The following is a 24,895-nucleotide window of genomic DNA, read 5'->3' as shown; positions in this document are numbered from 1 at the left end:
AGGGCTTCCCAGTGTTGGTCAGAAGGCCTGGTATCAATTTTCCATCATCTGTGATGGAATTAGAAAAATTTGGGCCCTGTGATGAATTTTTCAGAGCACTAAATACATTCACTTTTTGGGTATAAAAATATATGATCTTTATGAAATAATGCAGATAATAGATGGTAGGATACATTAATGTCTTTAGTTGGCAACATTCTGTCAGAGTTCTGAATTTGCTGGAGATTTTACAGGTCCCTGAAAACCAAAGATCTGGGAACACTAATTCATGGGATGGCACCAAGTCCCCAGAGTCAAAAGCCTGTGAGTCACCCTTGGCTTCTCTTCCTTCCTCATCCATCCACCCCCACCCCCACCCCCTCCACATTAAGGCACTTAGCAAGTCCTGCCAATGCAACCGCCTAAATATTTCTGGAATCTGTATTCTCTTCTCCACCCTTGCTGCCAATTCGTTAGGACAGGCCTTCTTTATTTTCCCTGTACAACTGCAACAGCAGTCTGGTCTCTTAACTGGTCTTCTTAAAACTACTCCCATCTTATCCATGCCCACCAGAATGGATTATTCAAAAAATCAGAAGTAGATTACCACATCCACATGAAAACAGTTCTTTCTGGCATATAAGTTTTATTTCCTGTGGGATTTCTTGCTGTCCCTTGCTCACACTATCTCCTGGTGTTCACTTACCTTACTTTGCTACTTGCATGAATAACTCCTGCTAGTCTAACATATTTCAAGTGTCACTTCTTCTGCAAAGTTTTTTCTACAGTTTGAGTTAGGTGCCTCCTTTTTTTTTTTTTTAGATTTATTTATTTATTTATTTATTTATGCAAGCACTGGGTACAGTCAGAAGCACGGGAGGATGAGAGAATTCACCTGAGCCAGAGGGGAGAGCAGAGCAGGCAGACTGATGAAGTGCACTGCTGAGGGGAGCAGCGGGCAGCAGGAGAGGTCTGTGCACCGTGTGGGACCCTCGCCTGGTGGCCGGGGATCGAACTGGCACTGCAGAGGCTGCAGGCAGCTTCGCAGCCCAGCGCTCAACCGCTCCGCCACCGGGGAGGCCCGGTACATCTTTTAATTGCTTTTAAAGTAGCCTGTATATATCACTACCTCAACATTTCTAGTTTAGTTGATAATCATCTTTTATGTCTGCAGTCTCACTCACTAGACTCTGAACAACTTGAGAAATTGCATGTTATCTTTTAATCTTTCTAGCCTTAGCACCCAATGCAATGCTAGAAAATTAAAAATATTTGATAAACATTTGTTGATTGAATGCATTTGTATTATAATCAGATATACACGGGAGCATGCTCACTGACCAGTGTGAGGGATAAAGTATAGGGAGACTCCACAAGGCAAGCAGGCTGGATAAACACCCTCGATAAAAGTCTAGGGAGACTGATAAGTATAGGAAGAGCCAGTGCATGAAGAAATATTTAGGTGGTTGAATTGATGGTTGATTGAATATATAAGGAAAGATATATAGAAGATTTCAGGAATACTTAAAGGCTTAGGAAATTGGGTTGTGGTTCACCAAGGTGGGGTCATCTTTATTTTAGACACTTTGAAATTGAGGTGTTCAGAATATTGATTGAAGTTGTCCAAGAATTGTTTTGGCTAGAAAGTATGGTGATTTACCAGCGTTAGCTACTCTCGAAAGCCATGGCATGAAGGGGGTAATGTTTGTTGTTAGTTATATTGTGGTGGTAGTGGTGGTGGTGGTGGTGGTGGTAGTGGTGGTGTATTGGGTGAGAGGAGAATAGGATCCTGAAACTCTATATAATTTGAGGTCCAAATCAAGGAGGAGAAAGAAGGCTGCAAAGGTTTTTAATTGAAATCCTAGTTCTCCATCTTATCAAGCTCTGGACAAATTACCCTCTGAATTTCAGCATCTTTATCTGTAAAATGAGAATAATAGTACCTACTTATTTGGGCTATTGAAAGAATCTAGTGGGTTTGTATATATCAAGCCCTTAGTGTAGCCCTATGCTCACTCTCAGGACTCTACATGGTAGACTCTCCTCTCCTTAGAGAGGAGATCTAAGAAAAGATTTCTCAGGATTTGAAGATTGTTCAGAACAATTTTGTATTGCTCACACTGGACATTACAATTAACTTCTTAGATGTATAACTATCTGGTTTAAATAGTACCAACTTGTATATAAAAAACTTTTTTTCATCTACCGCTGTCCCTCTCTTTATGCTGTTATTGTCATAAATTACATATTTGTACATTGTGTGGCCATTAACATAGATTTATAATTACTGTCATATGCTCTAAAATTTTTAATCATTTTAGGGAAAAAAAGAGTTCCAAACCAAAATTCAGTAATGCTGGTTTTTAGAGTTTTCTAGTGCACTTTCCCAGGTGTTCTTTATTTCTTCATATGACTTTGAGTTACAATCTAGGGCCCTTTCAGTCTGAAGGACTCCCTTTAGCATTTTTATAGTCCAGGTCTGTTGGCAGCAAACTTCTTCAGCTTTTTTTCATCTGGGATTCTTTTAATTTCTCCTTCACTTTTGAAGGATAGTTTTTCTGAAAATACAACTCTTGGTTAACAGTTGTTGTTTTTTTCAATATCTTAAAGTTGTTATCCCACTGACTGTCTTCATTGAGCAGAAGATGACAAGTCAGCTATTAATCTTACTGAGTTTTCCCTGTACATGATGAAGTGCTTATCTCTTACTGTTTCTTTCTTTTTAAAAAAAGATTTATTTATTTATTTATTTATGCATACAAGAGCTGGGGTACAGGCCAGAGGGTGGGGAGGGACAGGATTCACCAGAGACAGAGTGGTGAACAGAACAGGCAGATTGACCGAAGTACACTGCTGAGGGGAGCAGCGGGTGAGACAGGAGAGGTCTGCTGCGCCATGAGGGTAGCTCTTTGGCTGGGGATCAAACTGGTGCTGCAGAGGCTATGGTCAGCTTCATAGGTTGCATCTTAACCCCTTGCACCACCAGGGAGGCCTTCATACTGCTTTCTAGTTTCTCTTTGCCTTTTGATAGTTTGATTTAGAATGTCTCCCAATGTGGATCTCCTATTTTACCTTCATGTGCCTAGAAAGCACTTAAATAAAGGGTCATAATAATGGTGATGAATTACATGATTATAATTTAATGCTAATAGAAGTGACCATGAATCATCTATCAGTAGGACATAATGAGGGTAATATGCTTAAAAAGTTAGTAAGTATTCTATGTGTGCTAAGAATTCCACTAAAAACTTTATAATTTAGGGCCTCCCCAGTGGCGCAGTGGTTGAGCGCTGGGTTGTGAAGCTGCCCGCAGCCTCTCTAGCGCCGGTTTGATCCCCAGCTGTTCCCCGACCACCGGAGGAGGGTCCCACATGGCGTGCAGACCTCTCCTGCAGCCCGCTGCTCCCCTCAGCAGTGTACTTCGGTCCTTCTGCCTGCTCTGCTCCCCGCTCTGGCTCTGGTGAATTCTCTCACCCTCCCGCGCTTCTGACTGTACCCAGTGCATGTATAAACAAACAAACAAACAAATAAATAAATAAAACATGCCTCTATTAAAAAAAATAAATAAATAAAATAAAATGAGAATCCAAGGCTGAGGCCATGGACTCTAATTGAACCTGGGCTAATATTTGCCGGGATCTTGACCATGACATTTCCCACTCACCTTCTCTTTAATGCTATTTTTTATGTTCCTCTGTTTCTTCCCCTTTATCCTCTTTAGGTTAATAATGAAAAGAATCACAGCTTGTGTAAATGTATTTGCCAGTCATTGCAGTCATGATTATGCTGCATGATCCACTAGTTTAGTGACTTGATACCGGTTCTTTTGACTTTTCCAACTATGTTGTTTTCTAATTACTTTTAGTTACCTGGTGGAATTCGTAAAATATATGCATAGAATTTCTCTCAGTTCTTAACACAGTAGTTACAGGGAATTTTTGCTGTAATCGATCTGATTTTAAGATGTCAAATGTTAGAGTTAATCTTCATGACTTTCTTTCAATCATGCTGTAATACTTTGGTTGCTTACTCCTTATTGTAGTAGATGGGGCATTGAATTTCTAGGCATGAGATTGAGTGGCTCAGTACTTCATTTAGCTTTGCCATTGTACACACTCTTGACCTAGGTTTCCTCATCTGTAAAACAGCTCTCCAGAACTAGGTCAATCCTGAAGCTCCCCATGCTTACAAAATTCCATAATTCTACCATGAAGATTTTTTTCCTTGTCTTGTATGATAAACAGTAGAGTAGTCTGAAGACTTTGTGAGCCTTCCTTGTTCCTTTTTGTTTCATTGTAATTGTAACTTTTGGCCTATTAGCCCCAAGTGTCACAAGTTATTTCTACCCCCTCTAACCACCCCCCGCCATTTTTTCTAGAGTCAGTCCATGTTGGGAGAGGACAGAAATTCACATGCCTTCAGTGAGACAGTAATGCATGTATACTATTTTTTTCCCTACTAGAATGGAATTAAGAAGTTGTTAACATATTTAACTTTTAAAACTACTTTTTCAGATTTAATGAGAATTTTCTCACTAACTCAGAGGAGAAGATTGAAGAAAAGTATATGTAATAGAAGGAAGAAAATGTTTTAAAATGGTGATTTTTTTTTCTTGTTGAAAATTGATAAGTTCTCATTGTTTAAAATTCAGATAAGCAAGTAGTAGAGAAGTTAACAGAAAACACAATTCCATAACCTCATTGCTCAGAGGTAACCACTCTTGGCATCTTGATTCATCTTTCTGCCCTATTGTATACATTTCATACTCTACATATGAAGACTGCACTTTTATTTAATAGTACACTAATATATTAATAATTAACTGTGAATGTCTTTATATATATATATATATATATATAGTTTTTGCCTGACTACTCTCTAGAGAGGTTTTTTTTTTAAAACAAATTTTTATTCCCACAGTGACGTGGGCCCATTTTCATAAACCCTCACAAAACTCTGCAATTTTCATTTGAAAAACAGTTTTACCCAAAATGAAAGGCTTAGTGTATCACTGATGTTTTCATTTATGTTTCTTTATCACTATAGTTTCAACATTTTCTTAAATGTTTACAATCATTTATATTTCCTTAAAAGGAACTAACGTCAGTGGATGTTTCATTAGATTAAAAACCTAATAATACATACCTAGTGCTGGGATAAATTTACTCACATAGTAAGGATTTGATTATGTAAGGAGTTTAGCTTTATGGTGTGGTAAAACTTTGTTTGTTGTCTTCTAAGACCCAACAGATTGTCTTCATCACAGGCCTGCTGCCTAGTTTTTGCAGTTTGTCTTTTTTCCTCAGGAATGCCCAAAGCTTGGAAATTAGGGCTTTTACAGATCAGAAATGGAGACAAAACTGAATGTTGAAAGTTCACTGTTTTTTGTTTTTTTTTTAAGATTCATTTATTTATTTATACAAGCACTGGGTACAGTCAGAAGCACAGGAGGGTGAGAGAATTCACTAGAGCCAAAGTGGGGAACAGACCAGGCAGACTGACGAAGTACACTGCTGAGGGGAGCAGCGGGCAGCAGGAGAGGTCTGCGCGCCATGTGGGACCCTTGCTGATGGCCGGGGATCGAACCGGCTAAATGATTGTCAGGCTTTTCTACCCTCCCAACATTAGGATTGATGATGGAGCCCTGTGGTCCTGAATGCGTGCCTGATGGGGTCACCTGGAGTAGGGTGTGGGGCATACCTAGGTGGGATTCATGGCAGGGGGTGGGGGGGAGAGAGAGAGAGAGAGAGAGAGAGAGAGAGAGAGAGAGAGAGAGAGAGAGAGAGAGAGAGAGAGAGAGAGAGAAAGATTTGCCGGCGGCCCGGGAATGAACTGGCGCTGCAGAGGCTGCAGGCAGCTTCGCAGCTTCAACCGCTGTGCCACCAAGGGAGGCCCACCAACACCTTCCCCCCCCCCCCCACGTCTGCTCAGATCATAGAGATCCTGCTCTGTGCCCTTCCTGCTGCTACAAGTGTTTAGGAAATCAAACTCTGGAACCAGAAGCCCAGCTTCAGATCTCTTTTCCATCACTTACTGTTCCTGTGCCTTGGGCAAAGAACTAGGCCTTTCCATAGCCATTTCTTTAATCTTAATTTTTAAACAGCTTTGAGATGTAATTTATATATATTCAAATTCATCTGTGTAAGTGGTGATTAAGTTTAGTAGTTTTTAATACATTTACTGAGTTGTGCAGTATAGCGGCAGGAAGGCCACAGTGCAGGTTCTCTGTGATCCGAGTAGACGGGGTAAAGGGAGAGTCCTGGAGCTCTCGGCGGCTTTTTGCAGGCTTTTATTAGTATTTACCAGGTATATGGCAGGCAGGGGTGCGGGGGGGGGGGGTCGGGAGGCTGGCAGGCCTCCCAACCCCCCGCCCCCTGCAAATCTTCACTCTTTCTGGGCTCTTCGGTGTTCTCTTGTGGCCTCTGCTGGTGCTGCTCGTGGTGCTGCTCATAGTTCTGCTCCTTTTGCTCTTTCACTCTACTGCTCCATTCTCTCTATTCCTTTCGCTCTGCTCTGCTGTTCCGGTCTGCTGGCATCCCCGTGATTCCGCCCTTGTAAGCCCAGTCTCTCAGCCCCGGTGTACCCACTTCCATATGCCCACACCCTGCTGTAGGTGCCCTCCATCAGGCATGCATTCAGGACCACAGGATTCATCATAAATCCTAATGGTGGGAGGGCAGAAAAGCCTTTACTTACCCTACATGCAGCCATTACTATGATGTAATTTTACATTTTTATCATCCTAAAAAGAAATTTACTTCCCATTAGCAGTCATTCTTCATTCCTCTCTCCCCAGCCCTGGATAACCACTAATCTATTCTCTTGTCTCCGTGAATCTGCCTATAAAAGGAATCATGTAATAAATGTGGTCTTTTGTGACTTGTTTCTTTTACTTAGCATAACCTTTTCAAGGTGTATCTATGTCATAGCATGTATTTGTTCTTCATTCTTTTTTATTACCAAGCAATATTCCATTATGCGAGTATATCACATACTGTTTATACATTCATGAGTTGATGGACACTAGGGTTGTTTGTACTTCAGACAGTATACTGTGAATCATGCTTGTAGCGGCAGGATTGGGCACAGTGCAGGTTTTCTGTGATTCCAGCAGATGGGTGAAGGAGGAATCCTGGAGCCCTCCATGGCTTTTCAGGCTTTTATTGGGATTTTACTGGGTACACAGCAGGCAGGGGTGCTGGGGGGCCAGGAGCCTGGCAGGCCTCCCAGCCCCCAGCAAGCCTTCACTTTTTCCGGGCTCTCCGGCGTGCTCTGGTGGTCTCTGCTTCTCTGCTCTCTTGTGGTTCCTCTGGAGTCCCCGTGACGCTGCCCTTATAAGCCTAGTCTTAGCCCAGGTGAATCCCATCTGCATATGCCCACACCCCACTCCAGGTGCCCGCCATCAGGCATGTATTCAGGACCACAAGGATCCATCATTAATCCTAATGGTGGGAGGGCAGAAAAGCCTGATACTTTTTCCCTTACTCTACAATGCTGCAGTGAACACTTGTTTCTTCATCTATAAAGTGAATACCTTCCTGTAGAAATAATTAGTAAATAGGGAACACACTAACAAGTGCTAGCTATTTAAATACAATGTGTTCATGCTTTAGTCATTTAACATCAGTTAGAAGATGTCACTTACTTGGAGCCCTATGCTTTCCTAGTACTGCATCTCTAAAAATTTCCCTCTTTTCTTTGCTTCTGACTTTTTCCTGAGTTACCATTTTGTAACATTTAATTCAATAATTAAACATTTATTGGATACCTATGTTAAATTGTGTACTAGATTTTGTAGAAGATTAAAAGAATAAGCAAAAATATGGAAGAGGCACATCCAATTTACAACCACCTATAGTTTGCTAATCTGTCATCTCTGAGCTGCAAACAAGCTTTGGACGTGGAGAGCCATACTCACACTAGGTGGTACAGATTTTGGGGTCTCTTAATCAATTCACGCTTATCTGGCCCTTATTTTGACTAACGAATCTGTGTTTGTGAAGTAACTGATTGAGGTTAAATACTGTGTAAGGAGAAGGCTAATCCTAAGGTCATTGCATCTACGTAGAGACCTCAACAGGTAAGAGTCCTGTCTTATTCTTGCTCTGTTGCTGGTGGTTTATTCTAATCAAGATGTAATAGTCCCTAATTTTCTCAACTTGATGGATTTCTTTTTCTTTCTTTTATTTTTATAGAGTTGATTTATGTTCTTTTTGACTTATAAAGCTATTGTGTGTTGAAACTGAACTCAGCAGAAGTATCCGCTCACATTGGCTGGCTGCCTGTTTTCTGTCTCTTGACTTTGGAGAGAGAGTGATCTCATGGCCACTCAGGATTTGCTTATGAGATTGTGAATTCTTGCTATCATTTGTGTCCCTATAAGAGAACAAAATTTGTTTTTCTGATTTTCTTACTTGTTTTAGCTCTAAAGTAGTGCCCCGCCCCCGTTATGGCATGTAGTTGCCCTAACAATATGATGCTGCTACCTCATGCTTCTCTCTGCCTTTCCTGCAAATAGAATTCCTTAGCAATTTGAAGAATTGTGTTTAATAATGTAAGCATGCCTCTAGTGTTTGCTGTAGGATGCTGAAAGAAGCTTAAATTCTATCATTGATGTTACTTCAGAAATTCGTCTCAAATATAAGCAGAGAAGTACACAGACATCCTAAATAACTTATGCAGGGCCTAACTCATTATACACCAATTTTGTGCAGAACATATGGTAGCAGTGTATTTCCATATACCAGGTTTTACTGTTTCCTTTATCTTAAATATTTACTGTAGTACAAGTCTTGTAAATTTACCCAATTTGAGAGATTTCCATTTATTTATGAAACATTTTGGTTAATAGATACAAAGATATTAGCTCATAGGTCCTTTTTGCTGGGTATATATAGATAGAAGTTGAAACAAGATAGAAATTCTGAAGATGAACTTGAAAATGAAATATAAAACTTTGTGATGGACACTCCCTTTTAGGCTATACAGAATAAAATGATTTAGTAAGTAAGAAATACTGCATCCCCTTGTCAGACTATGGTAGCCTTAAATAGAACAGTATGAACATAGAGGTCTTCCCTGCTTTAGCGTTGTTATTGATTTGAAATTCTGTGCAATTGCAATTTCATTTTTCAGCAATAGCTAATGATACAGTGGTTGTTTAACTGCAGGTTTCAGGCAAATCTGTTGCTGAGTATTGGACACAACCTTTAAATTAAGTAAAGTCTGTGCCTTTGTATTACTTTTAAATACTTCTCCTTGTCTCCTCACTTCCTCTTACCTATTGAGTCCTTTCCTGTTCTAGGTTCCACATTCCTATTTGCAGTGAGCTTGTCTGTCTGTCTGTCTTCTTCCTTTCTCTGCTTTTTCTGCAGAAATGTGTGTGGTCAGACCAGGAACCTCAAATAGGAATCCTGGGAGGAAGCCACGTGGAAAAACCAGTGCAGTCACCTAGAGGAAACTACTGCTGCTTTAGGTGCTTGAATGTAAACCATTTTGTCTAATATATTAGATCTATTTTAGGTCATATTATTATATCAGTGTCACTTTAGAAGTTCAAATATTTATATATGTCTTAGGACTGCTTTTTGTTGCAAGTTAAAAAAAAAAAAAAGAACAACTCAAACCTGGTAAGCATGAAAGTGATGTTATTGGCTCACATAATTAATAATAAATCCAGAGGTAGGTTGGGTACAGGTGGATCCAGGTGCTTAAACAACGTCATCCAGTATCTCTTGCCTGTCATCTCTCTGCTCTGGGTCTCTTCTGTGTTGGCTGCATTCCATGGTAGGCTCACAAAGTTGTGGCAGAGATGGCCATCAGCAGCTGCAGTGTATATGTTGCAGTATGGTAAGCCCAGTATCAAGAGCTTTACTCTCCCGGAATTTCTAGTAAAATTCCTGGGACTGATTCTCACGATCCTGTGTATGCCTGAATCAATCATTTTCACTCTGTCCAGGATAGGTTACATGCCATCCTGCGTCTGTGCCCTCAAAACCATATTGCCCGAATGTGGGATAGGAGTAATTCCTCTTCAAAAAATGAGGATATGGTTTTCAGAAGAGGTAATGGATGTTGGAAAGACAGACACTGCAGACATCTACTATAATAGTATATTGAATGAATTAACTCTAATGTGATTCCTAAAGTTCCATGGTTACAGAATTTATTTGGAACTAATACATGGTTATATATCTTTACTTACTGTTTTCCTTTCCCCAATTGGATAGTGCAGCTCTTAAAAACAGTACCCGTCTTAGATCTTTTGGGGTCTCTCAAATTGAGTACAGTGCCTACATATGGTAGGTATTAATAAATGTTTATGGGTACTGCTAAAATGGTAATTTCCTTCTTGCAGCATACTCATTGTTGGGGGCAAATACTTCTTTATAAATATTCTTTGGTGTTGGTTGACAATAAATACACATAGGGTCCATTTTTAATGAGCACAAAGAAATATGCTGGCCAGTATCCAGTGGTGTAGAGCTGGTATAGGGATCTGTGGACATAAATGTGATGCATGCAAACTATTGCCACAGTATGTATTTTGTGGACTATAGAGGAAGAGATTAAAGATTTGGGAGGAAAAAATCTTGATTCCAAAGACTGGCTATAGTTCAAATAAAATTGTGTTTAGCGCCCTTAGGCAGTAATGCCAGACATCTCTCAGCTCTTGAACTATTTGGTGTCCAAACAGTCAAGAGTATGAAAAAAAAAAAAAAAAAAGTGGCAGGAAAAAAATACTCATAGAACTTCCTGTGACAGGTCAGAGTTTAATCACAGCAAAGAATGCAGATTTCCCTTTTATTATAACCACAATAGAAAGGCAGGGCTTGTGTTTACAAAGCATGTTGTTTGGGAGACCTTTGTAAATTTTAATCTTTGGAAATCCCAAATCTACTGGATGTAATCCCATCCATTAGATGAAGGCAACTTGCCTATGCAATAGATCCAGAATAGCAAGTTAAATGGAGAACATGGACAGGAAGCAGTCATTAAGAATTACAATGGGTAGGATGCAGAGTTAATTCACGGAGATATTTTGTTATGAAATAATTACATCACTGGGACAGCTGGAAAGCTGAGTGCTGTGCTGGACCGCAGTGCTTGCTCTCTGCCCTGCAGCTGGGGGTCAGGACAATAGAGACCGCAAGAAAACTTACTTTATGGGATAGTTAGGGGCTCGGCTGACTAAATTGTGAAACAGTAATGACCTATCTGCCTTTTTTTGGCTTGCTCTTTGCACAGCTAAACTGGATTCACAAACTTAGCAAATGCTGAGAACCACTTTTCACTTCTACTTTTTGAACATTTACTTGGATCACATTAAGCTAAGCCCTAATGGATAAAAACTGAACGGTAGTTTTCATTTCCTCTAAAAATCATCTGAGATAGTTTGTTCATATTAACACAGCATGACTGTAATTCTCTTGTGGAACTGTAGTCATACAATCATTGAGAAGGCTGTTTAGTCATTTTACTAGCTAGCCAAAAAAACCCTTCATCTTTAGATGTTGGTTAACACAGGAATCGTAGAGTTGAAGTTATTTTCCAGTGTTTATGATCAAATGTTCAGACCTGTCTGACTCTTGTTTTGCAAGTGGAGGGGTTATAGGTAGCCTGGCCACATTCCTCGTTGATTTAAATAAATTTATTACGGATCGTTAACCTCCTGCCAAATACCAGGGATCTCAGTTCTTGTTTAGTTGAGTTGCTTTATGTGTGAGATTTATTTGTTATAGTAAAACATCTGTCTTCTTTTTATTGCCCACCAAAGTGACTATTATTTGATTTGGGTTAATTCCAGAGGGAATTACTGTAGACAAAAACATCATAAATATTATGTTCTATAGTTCCTAAGATTAATATTTATGACTGTTGATTCAAAATGCATTTCCTACTCATTATGACTAATAAAACTTAATTTTACTATGATAATGTTTACAAAACAATTAAATCAAACAACATGTCATATTTTACTGTAGATCTGTATTCCCCAAAATGACTTCTGTGGACCACTGAGTCTATATAGCATGTTGTTGATAGCATATGTGACCGGCACTAGAGACAAGATGGGGGTATTATAAGGGCCTCCTAGACTTCCATTTCCTTTGATGTATCTTTTGAACTTATAAGGGAAATGTAACACTATCCATTCCTCAAATGAAGTTAAAAACGACAACTTAAATAAAGTAAAAAGGATTATCTCCTGGAATCAGTGTCACTTTTTAAAAGTCACCAATTAAAATGAGTACCTTTTCTCCATGGCTTTATCACTTGGGGACTCTAACCAGTGTCTGAAGGACACTCACCTTTGCACATCACCTGTGTATGAGTCCAGTTGCTGCAGGTAGCATCAGTGAGTCTTAACATTTTGAAGAGAGTAATACAACTTTCAGGAAAATAACTTGGGTGTGTTGAATGTTGATCTTGAATTGTGTCATACGAAGTGTTTGAAAATGGTTCAGTGAGATGAAGCAACATAGTTGACAGCTGGGGCTGTTAGGTAACTAACAACGGTTTGGGAGCAGGTGACCTTTTGGTTTGGAAGTATTTGTGGTCATTTCATTCTCCAGCTATGACCCTGTCAAAAATCTTTTTCCTCTTGGAAATTACTAAAATGTTTTATATATTATAAACTGTAAGTACAATAAGCACTAGAATTACTAAAGTCGTTGATCTGCGGCAGGGATAAACAATGCATTTTTTAAGTTAAGGAAATCTGTTAATTAAAGTGGAGAACATTTTTAAAGGAATTTTAAGAAACAACTATAATGGTACAGTTCCCATGTTTATATGTGATTTTTGGATCATTGCTGTTTTATTTTATTACAAAGTAGAAATAACAGCTACAAAGAAGTTTGGTAATTGTGGAATCCCTTTTTCTTCTATAAAAGGAAGAAAAAAGTACAGCTGTCAAAGTATGAGATTTAATGAAAGTAGATGGTTAAAATGAACCTGTGAATAAATGGTAGTTATCTCAAATTGACAAATTGAGAACGTTTTTATAAACTTTACTAGTTTCAAATTCATGCATGATAGCAATTATATTTTTCATAGTATCACACTTACATGATTTATGGCATTGTCTTTCATTAATTTATTAATTAGGAGTTTTTTTATTTTATCAGAATAATTTTTCTAGTAATAGTAACTTTCTCCTAAAATCACATTAGAATTTAGCAAAACTTAAATTTGGAAGTAGGTCATTAAAACTTAGAAATCAGAATATTTGGAAGTAGATAAATGTGAAAAAAAATCACTGGCTCTTAATTGATTTTTTTTTTAAATTTTTTTTTTTATAGAGGCATGTTTTTTATTTATTTATTTGTTTGTTTTGTTTATACATGCACTGGGTACAGTCAGAAGCGTGGGAGGGTGAGAGAATTCACCAGAGCCAGAGCAGGGAGCAGAGCAGGCAGAAGGACCGAAGTACACTGCTGAGGGGAGCAGCGGGCGGCAGGAGAGGTCTGCGCGCCATGTGGGACCCTCTTCGGGAGGCCGGGGAGCAACCGGGGATTGAACCGGCGCCGCAGAGGCCGCAGGCAGCTTCGCAACCCAGCGCTCAACCGCTGCGCCACCGGGGAGGCCCGGCTCTTAATTGATTTTTTAAAAAAGATTTATTTATTTATGCATACAAGAGCTGGGATACAGTCCAGAGGTGCGTGGGGTAAGAGGATTCACCAGAGACAGAGTGGGGAACAGAACAGGCAGATTAACTGAAGTACACTGCTGAGGGGAGCAACAGGTGAGTCAGGAGAGGTCTTAATTAATTTTGATAGAGTTTTAGAACTCACCCCAAACTGCCCATAATTAAAAAGTAGTTTAGAGTTGGCTGTGAAGTGTGTGTGGTGGCTGGTGGTAGTGTTCATTCCCTACCTCCCAGATTTAATTGTAGTGTTCTTTAATTTCTTTTTTTTTTTTAAGATTTATTTATTTATACCAGAGCTGGGGTACAGTTCAGAGGTGCAGGAGCATGAGAGGATTCACCAGAGACAGAGCAGGAAACAGAACAGGCAGACTGACTGAAATACACTGCTGAGGGAAGCAGCGGGAGGCAGGAGAGGCCTGCCACACCACATGGGTAGCTCCCTGACTGGCCAGGAATTGAACCCGCGGGTTGGATCCCGGCCAGACGTTGAAAATCCCACATGGCAAAGCACACCTCTCCTGTTTCACCCACTGCGCCCCTCAGCAGTATACTTCTTCAGTCTGCCTATTCTGTTCCCCACTCTGTCTCTGATGAATCCTCTCATCTTCCTGTGCATCTGGCCTCTACTCCGGTTCTTGTATAAAAATAAATAAATCTTTAAAAAAAATAAAAAATAAAATTTAGTGTAGATTCGCAGAGACATCCCAATGTTGTAAAGCCCATATAGACCAGAAATGCAATAGAGGGTGGCACAATGAACCAGCTAGGCTTTAAAAATTTAGCAGCAGTAATATACAGAAGGATAACTGAGAGGTAACCCTGTAAGCTAGTGATTGAGTGTTTACACACTGAGTTTCTTTGAATGTTAATAAGTTTTTTAAAGTGAAAGAAAGCAATATGAATCACATTTTATTAGCCTTTATTAGTATTTATATTACAATCTTGTTCAGACGTTTACTTGCAGCTTCTTTATGAGTGGTTTATTTAATTTTTCAAATGTTTGGTGAACATCTCTTGTGCCATATGTCCTTTTGCTTGAAAATTCATTTGACTACTGGAGGCTTTGTTTCTAAAACTTAAATTTTGAATTAGTTGTAGAATTTTATGAAAAATTGAATCCACCAATTTAAATTTACTTATAAAGTCTGCTCATCTAATTCTTCTAAGAATGGTAAAGTTTACCAATTTTTATCCCCTCCCCACACACAAGGTTAAAAATTCAGTTTTCATTATTTGAATTTTAGAATTTTAAAACTTAAGAATTTATGGCCTTTCCAAGGAATGATTGGATTTAATAGGATGAGAGGGCACTCTTAGAAATGAACTAAATTTCTTCATGTTCCATCATTACTTTATTCACAGGCAACACCTTAAATTCTCAGAAAACCTTCATTGCAGGGTCCAGTATCTCCAAAAATGCTTAATGTGTCCTTTAATAACTCTCAAACTGTTAGCTAACATGAACCCTATATTTCCTCTGCTGTCCTTTTTTAAAACTGTCTCCACCCTCAAGATCTGTGTAAAGGGTTAACTCCAAACTCCAAATGATCATTTCTCGTGCTGTTGTCATGTGACTTTTTCTCTGCTACTGTTGGGTCATCGACACTTAACCAGGTTCTTTCAGTGCTCTGCTCCTTAGCTTTTATATTAAAAATAGAATATCAGATGCCCTTAGGTATCTTATATATTATCACACAGATATCAGCACTGACCTTTTGATGATGATGACATCAAATTGAGGGATGTGTGTGAGACAGGTTACTTCTTTGCTTATTGACTCCTACTTAGTATCTCCTTTTTTCTTCTAGGTTGTTTGATGTGTGCACAGTGTCACGCACAGACAGAGAGACCAAACTAACATTAGTGTTTGAACATGTTGATCAAGACTTGACCACTTATTTGGATAAAGTTCCAGAGCCTGGAGTGCCCACTGAAACCATAAAGGTACTGAGAATCATCCTTCTGTCTAATTAAAGTCACATTACTATAGTCTATTAAGAAATAGCATTTTTTCCTTATGAAAATTGACAGAATTAGAGTTTTGGAAACTGTCTATGTAAATATATCTAATGTAACATAGTGGGCTGTTTAAAAAATTGGGATATAGTCCAGTTTATTAGTTTTAGCTTATTGAAAAAACCCTGTATTTGTAATACATAACATATTAAAGTTATTGAAAAATATGGTGATTTGGACTACAGGTGATTTGGTGGCGGGTACCCTACAATGGCCATGCCTGATGGAGAAGATCCTAATGTTATTATTAAAATAATGAGTTAATAAAAATTAAATAGTTATAGAACAATTAGAAATAAAAGAACATATTTTAAAATGTTAGAAAAAGATAGAAAAATATTTCCTTGTACATTATCTGGCCCTAATCTTAGAAAATTTAGTGATGTGAATATAGTTCAGTCTTTTTCTGATGGTTCATAGACTCAGAAGGACATGATGTAAAACATTGTTCATGTGCACATTGAATAATATATTAATTATATGCTGATTCCGTAACATAGCTCTGCTATGTAAATTTGAAACACTGGTTGTTACACTCTTCATTTTTTTCTCATTCACAAACATTTATAGAAAGCCTAAATGCCTGGTACTATTCTAATCTCTTGGAATTCAAAGATGACTTAAGACACCTTGGAGGCCAGCAAGATCAATGCTGTGTATTGACTTGTAGTTCTTTACTTGCATTCTGCTTAATTGAACTTCCCAGTAGATCTTTTAGATTTATGCACTTCTTGTGCAGGTCTTCATGAAGGTGACTTAAACAGACTCCTTATCATTCATTGTTTAGAAGTGAATTACAGACTTCAGCGTCATTTTAAATAGGTCATTTATAGCTGAAAATAATTTGTGCTCAATCTGTAATTGATTTTTTTTCCATTATGACACCGAAGCACTTTCTTAAATATTCTTCAAAATCATAGATATTATTGAAAACTTTCAATATTAGAACATGCCATGTCGTAAAATAATGATAACTATAGCTTAACATGAAGATAAAAGAAAATCAATAAAGGTCTCATGGAATCATTCAGGCTAAACAAATTTTCCTCAACCACCTGTCCCTTCCAGTGTTTTCTGTGGCAGTTACCTAATAATGGCTCTCTTAAATTCAGTATATTCTGTTGCACATCAGAACCTAAATTACATTAGGTGAGCTATGCTTGAATGAAACTGGGGTGTGCCCTGGTCTCTAACTAGACATCAGGGTAAAATCTTCTTGTTCAGGGCCATTTTCATCAATGTGTTAGAAATGAGCCCATGATAGACTTATTTTCCCTGCTTACATGTATGGCATAACAGTTTTTCAAATGCATTTAATGACCATTTGTTTTTAAAAAATAAAAAAGGGGAAAACCACCCCTGAAGATCTAAGTATTTGTGAAGGTTGATCGTTGAGTGAACTCATTGAGGAAATCCTGTAATTATTGCATGGTGCTCACGTCAGACTTAGATAAAGTAAGTGAAGGGTGTAGGCCTGCACTGAAATTGTCATTGAAAGACTCATGAGAATAAAATAAAATCATAGGTAGTCTTTCAAAAATTTTTAAATATACCTAACTCTAAACACACATACACAAACACACATCTTCATCTCATTCATACTTCATCTTGAGGTTTTCATCACATTCTTCAGTCTTTTTTTTAATTGTGTTTTTATTGAGGTAATGCTGATTTATGACACTGTATATGATTTAGCACTATAGGTTCAGACCTCTTCAGATGGATACTTCCACACCATGCTTACCACCAAAGCACCCATAATATCCTATACATCTTTGGAGAAGTAGTTATTTAGCTCCACTGCCCTTATTTTGATTGGGTTCTTTTCTTTTTGTAGAATTGTATGAAATTTTTGAAGATCTTGCACAGTAGCCCCTTGTTGGATGTATGATGTGCAAATTTTTCCTCTCATTCAGTAGGGTGTCTGTTTCAGTGATAATTTCTTTCCCTGCATAGAAATTTTTTGGTTTGATACAGTCCCATTTGCTTATTTTGCTTTGATTTCCCTTGCCATTACAGTCAAGTTCCCAAAGATCAGTGCATCCAATGTTGAGGAATGTTTTGCCTATGTTTTCTTCCATGTATTTTATGGTTTCAGGCCTTCCATCTAAATCCTAAATCCATTTTTAGTTAATTTTTTAGTATGGTATGAGGTACTATTCTAGTTTCAGCCTTTTACATATAACTGTCCGAAAGTACATCCATTCATGTTAATGATGACATTTGTTTAAAGAAGCTTTTAGACTGTTGTAAGTCAACAGTTTGCCTCACAGGCTTACTATTGCCATATCTAGTTTTCCTCTTTCTAAATCAGAACATTATTTTTGAATCTGCTTAATTATAGAGGAAATTTCAAATTTTTATTTGAGATTTAACACTGATTTTCACACTTAAACTTCAGAAGCAGTGATTGACATCATAATAAGTACTTGAGTTTTTATTTCAGTGTTCATGATAAATGTAGAGTATCTATGCTTACATAGCCCTTTTCATTTATGGAGACTTTATGAGAAGGAAAAAAATGGCTTCCAAATTGTTATCTTTTTCTCTTTTACATCTTTATCTGCCCTTTGAGAGAAGATAGGAAAAAATTATAAATAGACTCCCTCTCTTTGTTCATTAGTCATTTGTAACTGCAACCCAGAAAAAGAACTATATAGCAGGATACTTATAGGGAAAGATTCCTGTTTAAAATCTTCTGTGTTGTGATCTTCAGAGTGTAAGGTCATCTTTTACCAAATGATTCACTTGGTGCCTGGGTCGCCTATATAGTGCATTATCTTTCCTAGTGTATAACTTGGCTTCTCAACTGTCTTACCAACTCTTTGAGAACCTACAGTCATTCTTTGGACATTCTGTACATGTAACAAGTCTGATGAAATTGACAATATAATCTCACAGTAGAAATTTGAGGCACTGAAAGGTCACTAAGGACATCAGCCACCTCTCCAAATTAAGACAGTTCTTTTAGTTGAAGACCATATGGCCTCTTTGGATGACTCAATCTTGGAATAAAAATTATATTTTATTTATGTATCTCTATGATAAATGAATTCTATAGGGCTTGAGAAGGCCAAAAAAGCTCAAGGTTTATGTATCTGTGTGAGTCATTTTCTCTGTGAATTAGATTTCATTTTATCTTCAATTGAATATTTCTTGGCGATTTCTGTTGATTGTAATATTTTCAGTAAGAGATAAAATGTACTATTAGGTTTATTTTACAAAACCCAGACTTCAGAGACTGACACACACTCTTAATAGCACCTGTTTTCTGCCTCTGGGAAATATCTGTTTTCATGCATAATATCTGCTTGCAGTAAACAGTGGATCTGGTGTCAGTATGGGATGCCCAGGACTGGTTCATCTTTCTCAATTTGACATAATGCAAAATGACTGACTGGTCTCCCTTACCATAGATGAGGAAAGTCTCCCAAAGCCTTCCTTCTCTCTCACCCCTAAAGGAATCAAATCATGGCCCCTCTCAGCTCCTGGTGGTCTCCACTTTGCCTGAATTATGAGCAGGTGATTTGTCTCATCTTTGCAGGACACAGAGCAAATTAACATGAAAATATCGCTTCTCAGAAAACAAGGCAGGCTTGAATGCCCTGTCGCTGCTGGTCATTAGCCATCTGCCACCGACACTCATACTCTGTTTATCACATTTGAAATTCAGAGCAGATGTTGCATAATAAGGTGATCCCAAAAACAAGACGAAATTCAAAGAACAAATACTCCACACTAATGATAAGGATCCTGGAAGGATTTTTTTTCGATCTAATATCATGACTAGATTAATTGAAGAGTCCGTGTTTTTTTTAAAAACACACAGGAACACGTGCACATCCATTGCAGTTTAGTGCAAACCGCTTTTCATAGTAACATGAAATGATTTTAAAAGAAAGTGCATGTGTGAAAATTGCCTGAGAGGATTGTTTAATGAATTAATTTTAATCAGCAAAATGGAATGTCTAGTAACACTAGTTCTGGTGCAAAGGACCTCATAGATCAGCCATGCCAGTATTGATTTTTATTCTAAGAAGGGCCAGAACTTAACAGCAGTTTGGCTAAGAGAGTCCACCCCAATAATACAGTTGGGCTGTGCGGACTTGAAGTTCCCCATTGTGGATTCTCAGAAAGTTAATTTTCTTTTTGGTCCTCAAGATCCTATGTTCTCTATATCCTTTCCGACTCCCTACCCAAGGAGCCCCACTGCCAGACCCACCTCACACTTTCCCAACCACTTTCCCAACCACTGTGTGGATCTGCTCCCAGTACCTCTTCAGTCCTTGGCTTTCAGCTCTCTCCAGTCTGAGTACTGAGCCTTTTATTTTACTTCCACTACCCTTCCATAATAGTGCGGCATTTTATAGGTTTGGTTGTTGTAATGTTTTACCTAATTGAATTATGAACATTCTAGGTACTTATTATGCTTTACAAAAAGTACATCATGCATAGTATATTAACTATTTTTAGAGGAATTCTGTCTTTTAAAAAACAGACATCCAAACTTTGACAAGGAGTAAAATCTCTAACTTCTTTATCTGTGGAAAACCAGCTTTGATTGTAGTCTTTCAATGCAAAAGAAATGTTTTCTTCACACAGGTCACACTCTTACACTCTTAGGTCTATACTACACACACACACAGAGAGAGAGAGAGAGAGAGAATTTGGGGGAATTTTTAAGAGAGAACCATAAAATATATTGCTGAACAAAAACTAAGTAACTAGCCTACGTGTAGAGGGAGGTTTAAGTCAAAGTAGCACCCAGAAATTGGCCATTGACTCAGTCAGGAGAGATAATTGAAAAGAAGTTAACACTGTGTTAGTTTAACCCCCAAACTGAGGGGGAATGTTGAGTGCTTGAGCTGTCACTGTAGTGACTCAATAATGCAAGGAACTTCTTCAGGGAGAACATTTTTAGATAATGTAACTTTGAGAACTCTTCCAGAAACGATCCTTAAACAGTTTCTCAAACCCTTATAGTAAGCGTAAATATCAACAGAGAAAGAGGGCAGAATTAAGCAAATATGTGATTATCTAAATGTATTTAATAACAAACTCTAAAAGAACTATTTAGATGTTTGGAGGGGGTTTCCTAGGAGGAAATACAAGTTTGTTTTATTTATTTTTTTTTTAAAGCCATTGTTTTTCTAAAGGTACTATAAATCTGACTCACCAAAGTAAATACTGACTCACTAAAATAAGCATATGACACTTTGATCAAGCTAATAACCGGTAAGTTGGAATCTTTTCAGAAAATGCTTTCTCACCTTAGGTTTTTAATCTGCTTATAGAATCCCATTAAAAACTTAAAAGCAGTATAAATAGTTTATATCACCATAGTGACAGATAACAAAGTGACGGTCTATACAGAAGACAGGTATTCCATACCTTAGGGTAGTGTGTTATTAAACTCCTGGGTTGCAATCTCTTTTCTGTCTTCATCCTCTAAATGTTGGAATAACCAAGGCTTCACCTTCAACACCCTTCACTTCCCTTTCTACACTTTCTAACCAGCTCAGACTCTTCAGGTAGCATTTATTCTCTAGTCTGACCTCTAGCCTATGCTCTAAATGAGGGAAGTGAGGAATAGAGAGGTAAGCGGCACCAACCCCATACAGTTGAAGGTTGTAGAATAATTTCTACTAGTCAGCCCTCCACACAAGCCGGTACTGCATCTGCAGGTTCAAGTGAAAACATTTAAGGGAAGTTGAATCCATGAATGCAGAATCTGAGTATAAGCGAACGTACAACTTCAAACTCGTTGTTCAAGGGTCAACCGTACTGTCTTCCAACAATTTGATACCTGATCACAAAAACATTGCCCAAGAATCCTCTTTTTTTCTTTTTAATAGAGGCATGTTTTATTTATTTATTTATTTGTTTGTTTGTTTGTTTATACATGCACTGGGTACAGTCAGAAGAGCGGGAGGGTGAGAGAATTCACCAGAGCCAGAGCGGGGAGCAGAGCAGGCAGAAGGACCGAAGCACACTGCTGAGGGGAGCAGCGGGCGGCAGGAGAGGTCTGCGCGCCATGTGGGACCCTCCTCCGGTGGCCGGGGAGCAGCCGGGGATCAAACCGGCGCCGCAGAGGCCACGGGCAGCTTCGCAACCCAGCGCTCAACCGCTGCGCCACCGGGGAGGCCCCCAAGAATCCTCTTTCTGATGTAAGCCTTCCCTAGCTGCCCAGTTGTTTGAACCCCAAACTTAGCCATTATTCTTAGTTTCTTGACTTCCTTTATTATCTCCACCCAGTCCAATGGTAAGTGCTTTTTCAAATCCCTAAAATATATTCCAATCTGACTATTCAGTATCTTCATTGCTGAAACTCTAGTTCAGCTCATCAAGCCAGCTTCCTTTTTCAGCATGCTGTTTCCACTTCTCCCTCTTTATAGGTCACCCCCTGTATACAACCAGACAGGCCTTATTAAAACAAAGAAAAATGTTACTCCCTTACCACAAACTTTTCTGCACTGGTTCCCTATGACCTATAGTGAAAAGTCAAAAGTCTCCAAACTCCCATACTCCTATCCGCCTCTCCCTGCTCCTCCAGCCGCCATCTGTTCTTCATGCTTCCAACTCAGAGTATGTGTACTGACTGTTTATTCCAGAATGTTCCACACCTTTCCCTCCCAAGCCTTAGAGGTAGAATGCCTGCTTCTCATCATTCTAGTTGTGACTCAGGCTATATCCCAACAAATCCTTTTCTATTAATTTCCACTACTGCTCCACTTGTAGTTATAGTTTATCATATTACACCTCATTGTCCTAGTTTATCTTCTTTATAACACTTAGCTGAAATTACTTTTCATTTGCTTTATGTTTGTTGTTTACCTTTCCCAATTAGAAAGTAGGAACGTTAAAGTCAGGACTCTAGTTTATTTCAGTATCCCCAGTACTAGCTTATGTCTGGCATATGGGAGACCTCATTAAACATGTATTGGTAACTAAACTAGGTGTTTATCTTATGAACTTTCTTTTTTTTTTTTAATAGAGGCATGCTTTATTTATTTGTTTGCTGGTTTGTTTGTTTTGTTTTTATACATGCACTGGGTACAGTCAGAAGCGCGGGAGGGTGAGAGAATTCACCAGAGCCAGAGCGGGGAGCAGAGCAGGCAGAAGGACCGAAGTACACTGCTGAGGGGAGCAGCGGGCGGCAGGAGAGGTCTGCACGCCATGTGGGACCCTCCTCCGGTGGCCGGGGAGCAGCCGGGGATCGAACCGGCGCCACAGAGGCCGCGGGCAGCTTCGCAACCCAGCGCTCAACTGCTGCGCCACCGGGGAGGCCCTATCTTATGAACTTTCTAATTAACTTTATTATTTTTTTTAAATCTTTTTTTTTTTAAGATTTATTTATTTATTCGTCTATTTATTTATATATACAAGCACTGGGCACAGTCAGAAGCGCGGGAGGGTGAGAGAATTCACCAGAGCCAGAGCGGGGAGCAGAGCAGGCAGAAGGACCGAAGTACACTGCTGAGGGGAGCAGCGGGCGGCAGGAGAGGTCTGCGCGCCATGTGGGACCCTCGCCGGTGGCCGGGGAGCAGCCGGGGATTGAACCGGCACTGCAGAGGCTGCGGGCAGCTTCGCAACCCAGCGCTCAACCGCTGCGCCACCGGGGAGGCCCTCTAATTAACTTTAAAATGTCAGCATCAATATTCCCATTGCACAGGTAAGGAAACTGTGCTTTTTCAAGGATGGATTTTAGTTATGTGTAGTGTGGAGCTTGGAAGTTAAGAAAGATTCATTTTACTAGAGCAATTGCTAACAATTAGTAGTCACTAAATTTTTTTTCTTTCACTAAGTTTTTAATTTGTGAAAAGAATATAGAGAAGGTATCCACCAGTTCTCCAAGATAGTATCTTATTCCTCATTCCTAAACAAGGTGAAAAAGATTAATCAATCCTTTCATTGTGGTTAAGAAAATGATTATTAGTTCTAGTAAATATTTGTTGAATGAATAAGTGCTTTCACAATCAGTTGTTTAATAAAGCCTTGAAAACCCCGTGATGGCTTTTCTGATAATCAGATATCTCCAGCATATAAAATATTATTGTAATTACTGTCATTGTATTTTTCCTCTTTTTCATCACCACTCTCAAAGAGCAAAATTGTACGAAAAAGATTGCCTCTAATGAAAAATCAAATGGGGGTTTAGATTATGGGTTTAGATTATAAAATCAAATGGGTTTAGATTAAAATTAAAATCAAATGGGTTTAGATTATATATCTGAATTTGGATTCATATATCTAAATCATGACCTTAAAGCCAAGCATCTGGATACTGTGACACTTGACATCTTAAGAAGTAAGAGAGAATTCCTTGACTATTAGAAATGACTGAGAATAAATTAATCTAAAATCTCTGTTACCATACCATGGTAAGCTTAATTAGGATGCCTGGAAAATAGACTAAATGCAACAAATTTTGCAGGGATGACTTGTCATCTAATAAAGGGGTAGTGAAGGTAGGTAAATGTGATATTCTCTTTCTCCAAGTTTGGTCAGTAAATTACCTGCATGACAACCACCTGGGATGCTCATTTAAAATGGCAGTCCCTGCTGGTGGGAGTGCAAACTGGTCCAACCACTATGGAAAGCTGTGTGGAGATTTCTGGACCTACTAAACATAGAGCTTCCATATGAGCCAGCAATTCCACTCCTAAGTATTTACCCAAAGGACACAGAAACATCAATTCCAAAGAACACCTGCACCCCTATGTTTATAGCAGCACTGTTTACAATAGCTAAGCTTTGGAAACAACCCAAATGCCCAAAAAAAGATGACTGGATCAAGAAGATGTGGTACATATATACCATGGAATATTACTCAGCATTCAAAAAAGATAAACACATGCAATTTGCAGCAACATGGATGGCGCTGGAAGGGATCATGCTCAGCGAAATAAGCCAGAAAGAAAAAGAAAAATACCGGATGGTCTCACTCATAGCAGGAATCTAGAAAACTTAAATAAGGGACCAGGAAAATGAATAACTATAAGAAAGTGAAAATCAAAGTCAACAAAAAACTATGAACCAGAGACACTTTTTGGGGGGTGGGGGGCGGGAGGGGAGGGATTGGGGTCAAAATGGGGGGTTGCAATTGTATGGGGAATATAAAAATAAAATTTATTATTAAAAAAAAAATTTAAAGCCAAAAAAAAAAAAATAAAATAAAATGGCAGTCCTGCTTTCACAACCTCCCTCCATCCCCAAAGAAAATCTCAGGAGGGAGTTTCTAATAGGTAC

The 24,895-nt window shown here is 38.7% G+C and overlaps 1 protein-coding gene across 1 annotated transcript in view; it reads left to right on the top strand.

Moving 5' to 3' along the window:
- CDK6 (cyclin dependent kinase 6) overlaps positions 1-24,895 on the top strand; it is a gene marked incomplete at both ends in the record, with an annotated part of 218,215 nt that overhangs the window by 53,328 nt on the left and 139,992 nt on the right. Inside the window, one exon of the mRNA XM_084230841.1 lies at positions 15,439-15,574. Coding sequence (XP_084086967.1) covers positions 15,439-15,574 — 136 coding nt within the window. The remainder of the gene's footprint in view (positions 1-15,438; positions 15,575-24,895) is intronic.

Source organism: Talpa europaea (assembly GCF_964194135.1).
Source record: "Talpa europaea genome assembly, chromosome: 3".
NCBI lineage: Eukaryota > Metazoa > Chordata > Mammalia > Eulipotyphla > Talpidae > Talpa > Talpa europaea.
Note: the sequence above shows the minus strand (reverse complement) of the source record. Positions and strands in the feature narration are given on the sequence as shown.